Consider the following 14,321-nt stretch of genomic DNA (forward strand, 5'->3'; position numbering starts at 1 on the left):
CAATCCCTGAGAGAAAACACCTTGAGAAGAGCCGGATACAGCAGATCTCTAAAGTCCAAGCATATCTGTCTCAGTGCAGGTGTATCAACCAGCATCATGTTGAAAACATATAGTTATTGAAGCTTCAAATCTACATCAGAGGTCACGTCAACTTTCCAACTGTCACCCATATTTAGGCTCAGATATCCAGACACTCCAAAGTATACGCCATGGGGAATTCAGGTCTTGCCGCAGGTCTTCACCCTCTATCTCAGATTAACTGCCACCCATCGAGGAACAAGCAGTGAGGTGTGTTTGCGACTGCCTAGAAGTTGAATTGAGAGAAATGAAAGGAGGAGAGAAGCAGGCGAGGAGGGAGAGAAAAGCGAGAGGAGTGCAAGGAACTCCCAACGGAATTTCGCAGGCAGGCCAGCATGTGGAATATCCAACAAAGGAAGAACGTGATGAGAAAAGTATGGATAGCTATCAAATGTCCTGTTAGAAGTCATCCAAGCACCAGGCAAACTGAAATCAGCACACTGGGTATCAGTTTAATGGCTTGCACAACCTAAGACAAATTAGTGATACCCAGCGAAACCCTAATACAGCTCCTGAATCACTACAAAGCGTTCTTTGAAAGATGAAGGTAAAAATCCCGATCCTGAATATACATCCTTTGAGAGAAACTTCAGCTTCTATAGGCTGCCATGTGGATTTTGTACAAACTTGTAGTGCGTCATGAACCAAAAAGCATTTATTAAAGGAAGTAGGCTGCTTAAAAATAGTGGGCACCCTGAGGGAGGGCTGTGCAGATTTGCAGGGACATAAAAGCGCACAGCTGGTCAGATTTTTAAGGGGAAAACAGCTAGCGTGAATTGATGGAGTTCTGATCGCTGAAAATAATTGCTGAATGAAGGCCATTGTGTCATTAAACTATAGTGTTTATTCCACCAACATAATGTTGGAAGCCTTTCTATGCAACTTAGAACAAATATTTTTTTTAATGAGAGTATTTAATCTACTTCTTGACACAATTACAGTTATTATATTCTATTTATTTTATCAATAACAATTTATGGGATGCCATTTAAATTTGAATACTTTTTTAAAATTATTATTACTATTTTTTTTTTTTTTTACATTTGAAGCCATTGTGATACATTTAGATAGTGATTCATGTGAAATAATAGTTTTAAGTTTCAGTGTGAATTTTAAATATAAATTTAAATTCTAATTGTTAAACATAAATGTAAATCTAAATGGCAAATGTTAAATATAAATATAAATCGTAAATAGAAACCCTCCCCACCCAAAAAAAGGCACCCACAGACTTGCTTTACATTTACATTTATATTTAATATTTACATTTATTTTGAGTAATTTCATTTAATATTTAGATATATATTTAAAATTTACACTGAAAATTTAGTGTTATTTGAAATTTAGTAGTGATTCTTTATAACAAAATGACCTCAAATCACCTTTTAAGCTCCCCATAATAATTCAGCTGACAGTCACCAAGTAGCTAACAATAAATTTATTTAGCTGAGACAACATGGAACTGCGCAATATGGAATAATTGAAAAATCAATGCAATGTAATGATAATAAAAAATTTAGATATCCATAAAGAAAAAGGTATGGTAGCCCATAAGTGCTAAACACATTAATGAACCAAAAACGCAACAGGTAATTCCGACAAAACAGGAAAACAACTGAAAGTGTAGGTCCTTATTTACAGCAAGAATAAGAGAAAATAGAAGCCTAATTAAATCTACTCATGCTATTATTCGTACTTGTTTTTTTATCAAGGATGTTTATATGATATTTTAGATATTGTGTCAACTTTGCATGACATTAATATGATAATGCAAAGGCTGAAAAAGTACCTAAAGGAAGAGTTATTCAATTGAAGAGTTACACCTCCTGATAATAACATATGTAACTTGGCATTAAATAATTTGCGTGGGGCTAACAAGATAACAGAGTGAAAAAGTGCAATACTTTTTCATTGTTATAGTCACACACCGTGTCTAATCAGATTCGAGCATGTGATGTTCACTAAGCACACACTCTTTCCATTTTAAGTTAAAGCTGTTATTCCGAATTTGCTGTTGTGTTTTTGGTTTTGTTGTTGCATTTTCTGATTTGCTGTTGTGTTTTTGGTTTGTTGAGATGTTTTGCGCTTACAGGACACCATACAAGGGAATGAAATCAGCATTTATGCCTGGCAAAAATGACCACATGACCAGTGATGTAAAAGAGGAGTGAAAATTTCTCAGCGATGAAAAAAAAACTTGATGAGGAGCATGAATCTAGGTATTTGGAACATGGTGTTCTACTTCCTAGCTTATTTCTTGTGCAGGTTGGAGAGCCTGCACAACTTCATAGGATGATCCACTTCTGAAAAGTTTCCAAACAATCTCTATGGTATTATATTGTCATATTTTCCTTAGTGTAATTGTTGTCCCCTATATACAGTTGAGGCCTTAATGACAGATGTTTTATTAGTGAGAAAAAATAGGCCTGATTCATCTCTGATTGCCACAGTCTAACACTCATACCACTCCGTTAGTGTAGCCTGCCAAATCCTGCAGTGTTAGGATGCCTCAAATTCCCATGACAGTGTACCTAATCAGCAGCTATTCGACCGACTGAGAGAGAGAGAGAGAGAGAGAGAGAGCGAGAGAGATGGAGACGGAAAAAGCGATGGAAAGAGAACATAGGGGTTCAAGCCTGCCACCCCACAGGCATTGATCCCATTAGCACCCTTTTAAGTGAGGATTAATGGTAGTGTTACTCATTCCAGATTTGAGTTCATACAAAAGAGAAAGGAAACGATCAAAAATGCTTTCGGGACATGACTGATCTTATTTCCACTTTGAGAATGGAGAATGCTGAGCATGTTTAAATCAAGTGAAAACAACGACCGCTGCAACTGTCAGTTCAATCCCACTGTGGATCACCACACAGCCATGAGAGATAAAGAAAAAGGATAGAGAGAGAGAAAAAAACAAAATGAAGTAGCTGCTTGTGAAAGGAACATATTCACTGCTGTAACTAAAAGCACCCATCAGAAAGCCTTGTTCTACAATGATTGAGTGTGAATTATGTGCTATATTCACAAAAGCATGAACAGACTCCAGTGAAGTTTTGTTCTGTCTGTCCTAAGATACGTGATATAAATATGATACAGCATAGTCATGGTAATCTTTTGCTTTCCCTTTCTCCATTCTTTTCTTAATGTCAATGATTTACTTGCTAAACAATATAGAAATTAATATGGAAATCCTTTCTAATGATAGTAATAGGCACTGTTGTATGTTCCATTATTTTTCAAACTGTATTACAAAAGTGTAATTACTTTCACTGCAATGAACCCTTGCATTCCCTCCTGTGCATTTACAGTATATGGTACATGGTTGAATTGAAATAGATGAAAATGTAAAATATATTTAAGCATGACTATGATATAAGTTGCTTTAGAAAAAATAGAGAGACTTCCAGCTACAGACTGTCCATAATGTGCTTTACAGCATGTCCTGGCTATTCAAAGGAGCTATCAAAGCTTTAAATGAGTACAATTAGAATTCTAACTGTGCATGGGTATACATTTATTTTAACTATTACATATTTAGGTCAAGGTATCATAAAACAGAACAGAATTTGACTTAATAATGATCACATAAATGCCACTCCTTAACCTACAGATGGTATATTTAAAAAAAAAAAAAAAAAAAATCATAAGAGTAAGACCAAGTAAGAACAATATCGAGAATACTCACATTAAGAAGACTCACAATTAATATGTCTTGACTCAAGTCAGAAAATAAAGACACCACAATGAGGCACCACTTTCCATAAATCACACCTTGCAGCAGCAGAGCACAGGGAGACGAACACCCCAGGAATGTTCAGCATCACTCACCTACAGCAATTCATCACTCTACCGTAGTCCCACACAACACACGGGAACTTCACGGCTGCTGCTTCAGTGCACAAAGCATCAAATATAGCCTCGAGTTACTCCATCACCCCAGCCACCTTACAGTAGGACTACACAGAGCCAGCGAGCAAATTGGCTGGAATATCACACTTCCAAAGGCTGCCAGTAGCAACATTTGGAAGAAGGAAAAAAATGCCAATATGAGCTTAGTGCTGGATAAAGAGGAGGGGAGGGGAATGTGTGATTTTTATGATGTGATAACAAACTATGCATTTCTGTAGAATATGAGAGAGAAAATGGAGAAAGAGAGGCAAAACTGAGAAGAGATGGACATCTAAAGGTTAGTAAGATTTAAAGATTAAGACGTATGGAGACAGTAGAGATGGAGAGATTAATACACTTTAATGAAGGAGAAGGCAATGATAGTAGGAAACAAGACCCTATATAAAAGAGGTTGGTTTGGAATTTGGATTTAGTTCTGAAAATAATAATATACTGTGTATAATTCTTGACGGCTTTCACATTCTTTACAAAAATATGCATACGGACAACCAACGGCTTCAAAAGAAAACGACACCTCTCTTTTGTTTCCTACTGTCAGCATGTTTCTGTTATCGAGTCTTTTTTCCCATAAGGGATACTGTTACTCCACTAACCCAAGAAACAATGAAAAATTAAAAGGGAAGCTTTTGCCCCTGCAAATTGATTTCCTCCCAATTAGTAAGCTTATTGGCTCTCCTGTTGTCAGATACAGCCAATTTAGCCTATAATAATTTAGTTAGCAAAAGCCCATTTAATAGACATCAAGTGAGCATAATTGTTCTATTACTTTGATTAAAGCCTTCTCTCTCCAGTTGTGGAGAGAGCAAAGTCCCATTAATCCATGAAGACTCAAAAGTTAGACTACAGAGAATAGAAAAATGTCAACATATAATAGATCAAGAGCACAATTGTTTTTGTTTGTTTGTTTGTTTGTTTGTTTGTTTGTTTGTTTTTTGTGTGTGTGTGGTGTATGAGCACTTTATACTATCACTGACTATAAAAACATACCACAATGCTACTCTAGAATCTGATTGGTTTGAATATGATTAATTTTCTATACCAGCAGCTCTGACAGTATTTCCAACTGTAATTCATATCACATGTTTACATTAATTCTCTCATTCTAATAAACTAGCATTTCTGTAGGAAGAGTTCATTCACAAGCACTGGTATGACAGAGGCTCCACATAATTTAAAGCTAAAAATAAACATTAAAAATGTGCCGGTTTTTTTTTTTTAGGAAATGGTGAAGCTTTCTGTAAGGAGAATTTACGGAAGGAACTTATGGATTTATAGAAGGAGGATTTATGGAAGGAGTCTCGAGTGTCAGCAATTTTGTAACGTTGGAAAATTGCTGTGGCATAAGGGAAATAAAACACTCCAGGACATGATGTTATTAGAAAATAATCAGGGGTGGTAACAGTAACTCCACATGCATTCAACATTTTCCTATAACAGCACAAGCTATCGTGTTTTATTCCGTACTAAACTGTGGGACATTTATGTTTGGCTACATTCATCCTAATTCCAACAGTGAATACTAGATTAGACAAGACATTAGATATAAGTGCCACAAAAAAAACCCCAAGCCTTTTATGATATGCCTTTTTGTTGAATCTCCCAGATTCTGCGAATCTAACTAGCAGGAGTCCCTTAACGCAAGAGATGCGAGGGTATCAAGCTTCCATTTCATCAAATCTTTCTGCAGCTGGTGCCATTGGACTTGGCAAAGTACCTAATTCTCTACAATATTTATAGGCACTGGCCTGATTATGACAAAGCTGTCAACAGCTTCTGTCACCATATATCAGGCAACTGCTTTGTTCATTTTAAAAAATGGCATTTTGGGTTCCCATTGTCAATTTTTAAGTATATTTGTCTTTTATTACTGTGTAGTTGGAGACAGGTGAGATGTTTGCTTTCTCTGTTCCTGCAGTTTTATATTTGGGAAAGGAAATGGAGAGAGAGGGAGCATGAGAACTTTAACCAGAGATAGAAAATTGGAAGGAGGAAAGGTGCACTATTTAACCCATTCAGAGATCACTTATCTCCATTTCTTACATGTTTTCATTCACACCAGATTGCATAAATCTGCAGACTCAGCACAAAAAGACAGCAAAGCCTAATTAGTCAAAGTTAAAAGAAATAATCTAAAGAGGCCTCATGTACTATTTATTTGAACTAACATGACGTGACGGATGACCAGATTGCTGAATGAATCCATCCATAAACTCAGTGGTACCTGATGCTGTCAATCAGCTGCTGATGTTCCTCATTGATCAGTATCTCAGGAAGTGTAGATGCCAACTGTTCCACATCCCTCTCTGAAGCATATTGCTTCAATAGGTCAAAAAGCCTCTCCCTCACCATTGGCTCCTCTCCTAAAATCTCCTCAACCTGAAAACACAGGACACACAAAGGAAACAGGATCAGCAAGCAGCACCAACAAGCATTATTTCAGATTCTTCACACAAAAATGGTTGCTGTTCCGAGGTGGTTAATCCTAAGACCATAGTATTTGATGTGAAATAAGTGGCATCTCAAACACTGAATATAAAATAAACTACTCGAGGTGTTATGGGACTATTGTCAGTCACCGGCATATCAAGACCTGTCCAGCTCCAAAAAGAGATGGTTTCAGTCACTGTACCATGCAATGGAGGGAAGTAGTACTGACCTTCTTGTTAAACTCCAGGGCTTTGTGTTTGCGGTCCTGACGGACTATATCTCCGCTCTGGTAGGTCTCTTTCATACTGCTGCTGGTGCGTTTTTGCCAACGGTTCATTCTGAGCACGCCAAGACGCAGCGTACGCCCCTGCGATGCCTTAATCATGGCTGCCGCCATCTCATGGTGCTTCACTGGAATTCCATTCACCTCCATCACATAGTCCCCTGCCCGTAACCCGCTGCGACCTGCTGGAGAGTTGAGCATACAGTCCTCCACCAACAAGGGGCAATCTCCAACAATGGTGAAGCCAAAGCGGCCGTCAGGTCCTGGAGTGATGTCCAACTGTAAAATAAAAAAATTAAAAGTGATGTCCTTTGAATCCTCCAGATACATGTACAGAAGCCATTTTATCAAGTTATTTGACTTTCTGACATCACACCACAATGATCATAATGCAACATTGAATTCTAATAGCGTTAGTGACCTGTTCAATGCGAGACACAACCCCGATGCTTGGAGGTACAGTTTTGAGAGTTTGGGCCAAGGCGATGAGAGCTTTAGTGCTGAGAGAGGAGACGTTCTGCCCATCAATTTCCAGCACCTGGTCACCAGGCTGTAGACCTGCCATATAGGCACTGCTGCCCTCCACCACAGATAGGATGTAGCTAGGTCCATCTCCACCTAGCTTGAAACCAAAATCCTCAGGCCAGCCCTGGTTAGTTGCTGGAAGGGCCAATTCTAAAGGAAAAGGGTAAGATTTTACACACATACTGTATGTGCCATTATGAAATTTAATTGAATTTAAAATTAAATGACTACATTTCCTACAATCTAAGGAAAAGGATACCAAACTGCATGCTACCTTGTCAGGGGTAGTCCTTTTGTACCTTTAGTGTGTATCTTTTACCTGAAAATGTGCATGTAGTGTAGCTTTAAAGTATTACTCTTAAAGCTTATCAAAGGTACAGGAGAGGTCCTTAAGATCCAGTTATGTGCTTTTTGTAATTTTTAAGGTACATTTTAAAAGGTGAACTACATTGATATTATCATGTAACACTAAAGGTACAAAAGATGTACCCTTGAGGGTACAACCCTAATGGCAAGGAAAGTATAGCTTAGTACCCATTTTTCCGAGATTGTATCATTTTGATACAGCCAACAGTATTACAATAATATTATTTTTTAAATACAGAGGGGGAAATAAGTATTGAATGCATCAACATTTTTTCAGTAAACATATTTCCATTGAGGTTATTCACATGACATTTTCACCAGACTTTGGTATTAACTCAAGAAGTCCACACATATGAAGAAATCCAAACATTAAAGTCCATAAATAAAGTTATGTGTAATAAAGAGGAATGACACAGGAAAAAAGTATTGAACACGCTAACTGAAATGTATTTAATACTTAGTGGAGAAGACTTTGGTTGTAATGACAGCTTCAATATGCTTCTTGTATGAAGAAATTAATCGTCTGCAGTATTCAGGTGTGATTTTGGCCCATTCTTCTAAACATATTGTCTATAAATCTTGTTCACTTGGATTCAAGTCAGGTGATAGACTGGGCCATTCTAACAGCTTGATTTTTTTCCTGAAACCAATTGAGAGTTTCCTTTGCTGTATGCTTTGGATAGTTTTCCTGCTGGAAGGTCCACCCACATCTCATCTTCATCATCCTGGTGGATGGCAGCAGATTCTTCTCCCGGTAAAAAGAAATCTCCCGGTAAAGGGCTCCATTCATCGTTCCTTCAATTATATGAAGTCTGCCAGTACCATACAATGGAAAAACAGCCCCACACCATGATGCTTCCATCTCCAAACTTCACTGTTGGTATAGTGTTTTAAGGGTGATGTGCAGTGCCATTTCTTGTCCAAACATGGTGAGTAGTATGACAGCCAAAAAGTTTAATTTTGCTCTCGTCTGACCAGACTATTCTCTCTCTGTATTTAATAGGCTTGTCCAAATGAGTTGTAGTTGAAGTTTAAATGAGCTTCAACATGCCTTTTCTTTAGTAATGGAGTCTTGCGTGGTGAGCATGAGCAGTGGAGTGCGTTGCCTATTGTTTTCTCCATGACGATGGCACCTGCTGCCTCCAAGTGTTTCTGGAACTCTTTCTGAGTGGTCCTTGGCTCTTGGGATACTATTCTGACTGTTCCTCTGACTCCCTGGTCAGACATCTTTCAAGGAGCTCCTGTGCATGGCCGGTTGATGTTAATAAAGGAGTGATGTTGCTTCCACTTGCGTATAATGGCCCCAATGGTGCTTACTGGAGGATTCAGAAGTTTTGAAATACGTCTGTATCCGAGTCCTTGAAAATGTTTTGCAACAATAAGGTTGCGAAGGTCTTAGAAGAGCTGTTTGATTTTACCCATCATGAGATGTTTCTTGTGTGACTCCTTGGTAACGAAAAGCCTTTTTATAGACCATCAATTTACTAACCCAGCTGATTTGCACAGATATGAGATATAATTATGTACGGATATCAGCTGGTTCCATGCCTTACCTAGCCTTGGAGAATTGCTTTTCCTTAGCGTGTTCAATACTTTTTTCCTGTGTCGTTCCACTTTATTACACATAACTTTATTTACAGACTTTAATGTTGTGAATTCTTTATATTTCCGGATTTCTTGAGTTAATACGGATGTCCGGTGAAAATTTCATGTGAATAGCCTCATTGGACATATATTTACTGAAAAAAATGTTGACGCATTGAATTCTTTTCCCCCAATTTCCCCCACTGTATGTGTTAAAAAAATATAGTATTACTATGTCTTTTTTCAATGAGCCTGTTACAATGTAAAGGGCCCTTCATGGGCATCACATTTGGAATTCCCTTCATAAGCTACATTTCTATTACACTGTGCCACACTTCTAAATCCCACACTAATTTCTCTACCAAGACAAAAACACAACTAGGCTTTTTAAATTGCATTAAAGAGTGTGCTGACTAATATACACATAGCTTGCTTGCCAGATAACTTAAAACAGCTATAATGTTACATAAGCATACTGACAAGATTGTGTTGGTGGCAACATTTTACTCTGGAAGTGCCTTTATGAAAGCATATGACTACCATATTACTGAAAGATTAAGTAAAAGAAGATATCTTTATTTGGAACTGCATTCCTTATTTAAAACTATACTTGAACATGTTTTTTAAACTCTCATAGGCTTCTTGGTGTAGAGTTATAGCATTGCTTTTGTGAAGAAGCGTATTTATTTTATAGCACTTTTCAAATCTGGCAAAAATGATCTTAGAAATAGGGCAGCAGTCAAGACCACTATTATCAAGTCCAAGACCAGGACTAGCTGAGATCGAGGCAATACCAAGTCTTATGGGGTCGAGACCAAATCAAGATCAAGTCCAAATATAAGCAAGACTAACTAACGATCAAGACAATCAAATCTAGAAGAAGGAATTACCTCTTGTCAAACTTTGTGCAACCGAAATGAAAAGATAACACAAACATTATTTTTTACAAACTCTGAGACCTTTTTTTACAAGACCAAGACCTTATTTAGCAAGGCCAATGTCCAAGATTAAGATAAGTCCAAGCACAAATGCCAATAAGTGAGAGACAAGTCCAAGTCAATACAGAAAAACGTCTCAAAACCTACAGCCCTACTTAGCAGTGTGCAAATACACTTCTATATGTAGCTAAACCACATGTAGCTATGTAGGTAGACCACAGCCATCACAGCTTGTGACTAGTATTTAGCGATTTTGAACTGTATATATATTGTACATATGAACATATTGTCTAAATACAATGCATTAGATCAAATACTCAATAGGCTTACTGATAACAGCTTTTCAAAATGCTGCCCTATATTTGGCCAGTGGGAATTGAAAAATGACAATTAGTAAATATGTATGTAGAAATATCTATGTAAATGTATCTATGTTCACATACCAATGTTTAAGGGGAAGTCCCTGAGCACTTGAGGATTTGGGTCTGTGAGGATAAACACAATTGTGATATAATAAACAAGGAATAAAAAAGACACAAACACAAATCAATCAATACAAAGCAAAAAGTCATATCATGACGAGTAATTTCTAACTAAAACATTACGGTAATGTCTAATACAATAACCACCATAAATGTTGCCTTTTTTTTTTTTTTTTTTTTTTACAATTTAAAGAAAAAATATTTTAGTGTTTATTGACTTCAAAGCATGATTTCATTAAAAAAAAAAAAAAAAACCCCACATGCAGCGTTGTTGTTTGGCTGTGTGTGTGTGTCTGTATCTGTATCTCTAAAGCCCCAGTAGAGCTCTTGCCCTCATTCTTGTACTGCAGTCATTACTCTGAAACCAGCCCAAAATCTTCTTTATTTATATTGGCCATTTTTGTGTCTTAATACAGTCCCAAGGGACATTGAAAGAAGATCAGTACCTCCTTACAGTTAAATATTATGTGCAAATTATGAATGACTAAAATATCTGGCTGTAATAGAAACAGTACTGCATGTAGAGCAAAAGTTGTATGCATTCAGAGCAATTTATAGCTAGGATTATTTCATAATCTACCAAATCTATTCACACATACTGTATAACAATTTTTTAAAAAAATTATATATATATATATATATATATATATATATATATATATATATATATATATATATATATATATATATATATATTTTTTTTTTTTTTTTTTAATCTAAATGCTTTTTGGATGTGTCTATTGTGTGTACATAAGCACTGCACTATCCCACATACAACTGTATAACAACTAAAAAAAAAACTATCCTAACTTTAGAATATGAGGTTGGGGATGATACAAAAGCTAAATATAATTTGTAATGAGATATTCACTAGAAAAAAACTAACAGCACAAAAAAAGATATAAAGGAAATTGGAGCCTAGTGCAATAAGGAATAAGTATTAAGCTGAATAATAAACAATAAGCTGAATCCCATAACAATGAGACCACACAATACACTTCTACAGTGGATTTAAAACTCAGTGTTCACCACAACCACAAATAATTGTTCCAATACACAGCCCAGTTTAGCTGCAATCACAGATCAGCACAGAAAACGTACTCCCTTGTGATCCATCCTGCCTCTTAGCAGTGAAACAGTGAAATAGATAAAGGAGAAACTTACAGAAATCCTTGGAGGCGCTGCGGGAACCTGAACGGCTTTGGCGGAGTGAAAAGCGGCCCTTTTGGTTCTTCAGAAATCTTCTCATCATGGTTGCAGGTGTGCTGTTTTGGAGTTTGTATCAGAGTCAGTGTGGGAAGCCCAAGGGCCTGAGGAAATGTCAGCTCAGTCACCACTTAAAACCATTTACAAATTCTATCAAAGCTCCATCAGACCTGCAGCTTAAGCCCAGGATGAGCAGTGGAACGGAGTGTGCAGGAGAACACAGACACGTTCTTTCCAAGCAGGGCTCTGCATCCTCTACTAAGTTTGTCTAGCCCTGGCCCTCATGCAGAGCACTGATCAGAAATCTGGGACATGCTAGCTGGGTCCTCTAATGATTCTTTTGCGAGGAAAAAGGTACTGCGAAGCCCTATTTTTCTATAAATACCTCCCCACCCCTCCTCTCTCTCTCTCTCTTTCTACTTCTTGTGGCTCAGGCCCTCTCGGAGGGCTAAGGACTGACCCAGAAAAAAAGCTGGCACTCTGGTGAAGGACAGCATTCAATGAATTGCAATGGAGAGACACAGTGAGACAGCTCAAGAGAAGAAAAGTCTGTTCTCAGGTCAAGGTCAAACACGCTCGCAGGTTAAACATTAAGCACATTTCACGTTAATAAACACTGCCCATGCTTCCAATGACATGCTATGCCCAGTGATGCACAAAAGCCTATTTTTGCCCAAACACTCAAAGTGTTTCTCAGTCTTCTGTTGTAATTGAAAGTTTGAATCCCAACTGTGTCCTATTCCAGCAGTGATAGAGGGTTCATAATAAAGCAGTGTTTCTCTCTCCATCATTTTCTCTTACAGGGTAGTTGTACAATGGCAAAAGAGAGTAATCTGCAAGCATTATTCAAAACAAGCAGAGCACAACTATGTTGGAAAAAAAATGCAGAAACACAGAAAATATTTTGTTTTATTTCCAGGAAGCCAACATGAAAAGAAATGCAAGTATTTTATTTATTTTCATCTACAATAATATGGTTTGCTCATTGGTTCATTAGAATGTGTTTGGATAGGCCAGCTGATAGTGTTGGGTTCAAGACCACCTTTTGCACACAATCGTTTCTATCTTTCTATCAAAATATCGGTAGACTGTGAGTGTGTTTTTATCTTGGTCTTATACTTGTTAGTTTTGGGCTTCATACTTAATAAAAATTTTATGATAGCATATTCTATACCAAAGTCTACCTTTTATTATAAAATACACACCAATCAGTCATAACATTAAAATCACCTAATACAGTGTAGGTCTTCCTTGTGCCAACAAAACAGCTCTGACCTGTCGAGGCATGGACTCCACAAGACCTCTGAAGGTGTGCTGTGATATCTGGCACCAAGACATTAGAAGCAGATCCTTTCAATCCTATAAGTTGGGCCTCAATGGATCAAATTTGTTTGTCCAGCACATTCTACAGCTGCTCGATCAGATTGAGATCTGGGGAATTTGCAGGCAACACCTTTGACATGTTCCTCAAACCATTCAAGAACTATTTTTGCAGTGTGGCAGGGCATATTATCCTGCTTAAAGAGGTCACTGACATTAGGGAATACCGTTGGCATGAAGGGTGTACTTGGTCTGGAACAATATTTACGTAGGTGGTACATGTCAAAGAAAGAGCCATATGAACGCCAGGACCCAGGGTTTCTGGGTTGTCTGGTTGTCCTTCCTTGGACCACTTTTGATAAGTACTAACCACTGCATACCTGGAACACCCAACAAGACCTGCCATTTTGGAGATGCTCTGACCCAGTCATCAAGCCATCCCAACTTGGCCCTTGTAAAAGTCGCTGAGATACTTACACTTGCCCATTTTTCCTGCTTCCAACACGTCAACTTTGAAAACTGACTATTTGCTTGCTGCCTAATATACATCCCACCCCTTGACAGGTGCTACTGTAACAAGATACTCAATGTTATTCACTTCACCTATGAGTGGTTTTAATGTTATAACTGATTGGTGTACAATAATGAAGTGCAAAACAGCATATGCTCTGCTGTAGTAGGGTAAAGTACAAGGGTGAATCACATGAAAATTTATTTATTTATTTATTTACATTGTGTAAAAATGGGTCATTATGAATAGGTGTCTCTCTCTCTTTTTTTTTAAAACATAATCTCCATTTCATTTGAAATGCAAGTGTTCCCTTTCTTAACTATTGTACGGATTCCTCAAAAAATAAAAATAATAATCAGTTCTAATTTTTGGCATTTTTAAAGTTAAAAAAAAAACCTTTTAAGGTTTTCATTTGATGCACCATGTATACATTGTTACATCAAGACAAACAGTGTGCAGGTTATCAGGTGCAAGTTTTTCAAAATGTTACAATTAGGAAGTAAATGTAACGCACAAGGTTCCTTTACCCACTTAGTATATGTACTGTTTGCTTGTTGGATGGTTTCATCATTGTTGCAAGAGTGACAACACACACTCATGTGAAGCCTTTAATTCACCTTGTTAATGTCCCCTGAACTTTTTCCAGTTTCAGTGAGCTTGTGCCCGTTGCCTCAGATTCTTGGGTGACAGGA

At 37.4% G+C, this 14,321-nt stretch overlaps 1 protein-coding gene across 1 annotated transcript in view; it reads right to left on the minus strand.

Annotated features, from left to right (window-relative positions):
- Positions 1 to 11,921, minus strand: part of grid2ipa (glutamate receptor, ionotropic, delta 2 (Grid2) interacting protein, a) — a 37,763-nt gene extending 25,842 nt beyond the window's left edge. The window contains exons 1-5 of the mRNA XM_047149940.2: positions 11,757 to 11,921; positions 10,554 to 10,595; positions 7,119 to 7,372; positions 6,644 to 6,976; positions 6,209 to 6,363 (exon numbers count right to left, since the gene is read on the minus strand). Of these exons, the coding sequence (XP_047005896.1) occupies positions 6,209 to 6,363; positions 6,644 to 6,976; positions 7,119 to 7,372; positions 10,554 to 10,595; positions 11,757 to 11,844 (872 nt within the window). The 5' untranslated portion in view covers positions 11,845 to 11,921. The remainder of the gene's footprint in view (positions 1 to 6,208; positions 6,364 to 6,643; positions 6,977 to 7,118; positions 7,373 to 10,553; positions 10,596 to 11,756) is intronic.
- Positions 11,922 to 14,321: the final 2,400 nt, after the last annotated feature.

This window comes from Ictalurus punctatus, chromosome 2 (genome assembly GCF_001660625.3).
Source record: "Ictalurus punctatus breed USDA103 chromosome 2, Coco_2.0, whole genome shotgun sequence".
Classification (NCBI taxonomy): Eukaryota; Metazoa; Chordata; class Actinopteri; order Siluriformes; family Ictaluridae; genus Ictalurus; species Ictalurus punctatus.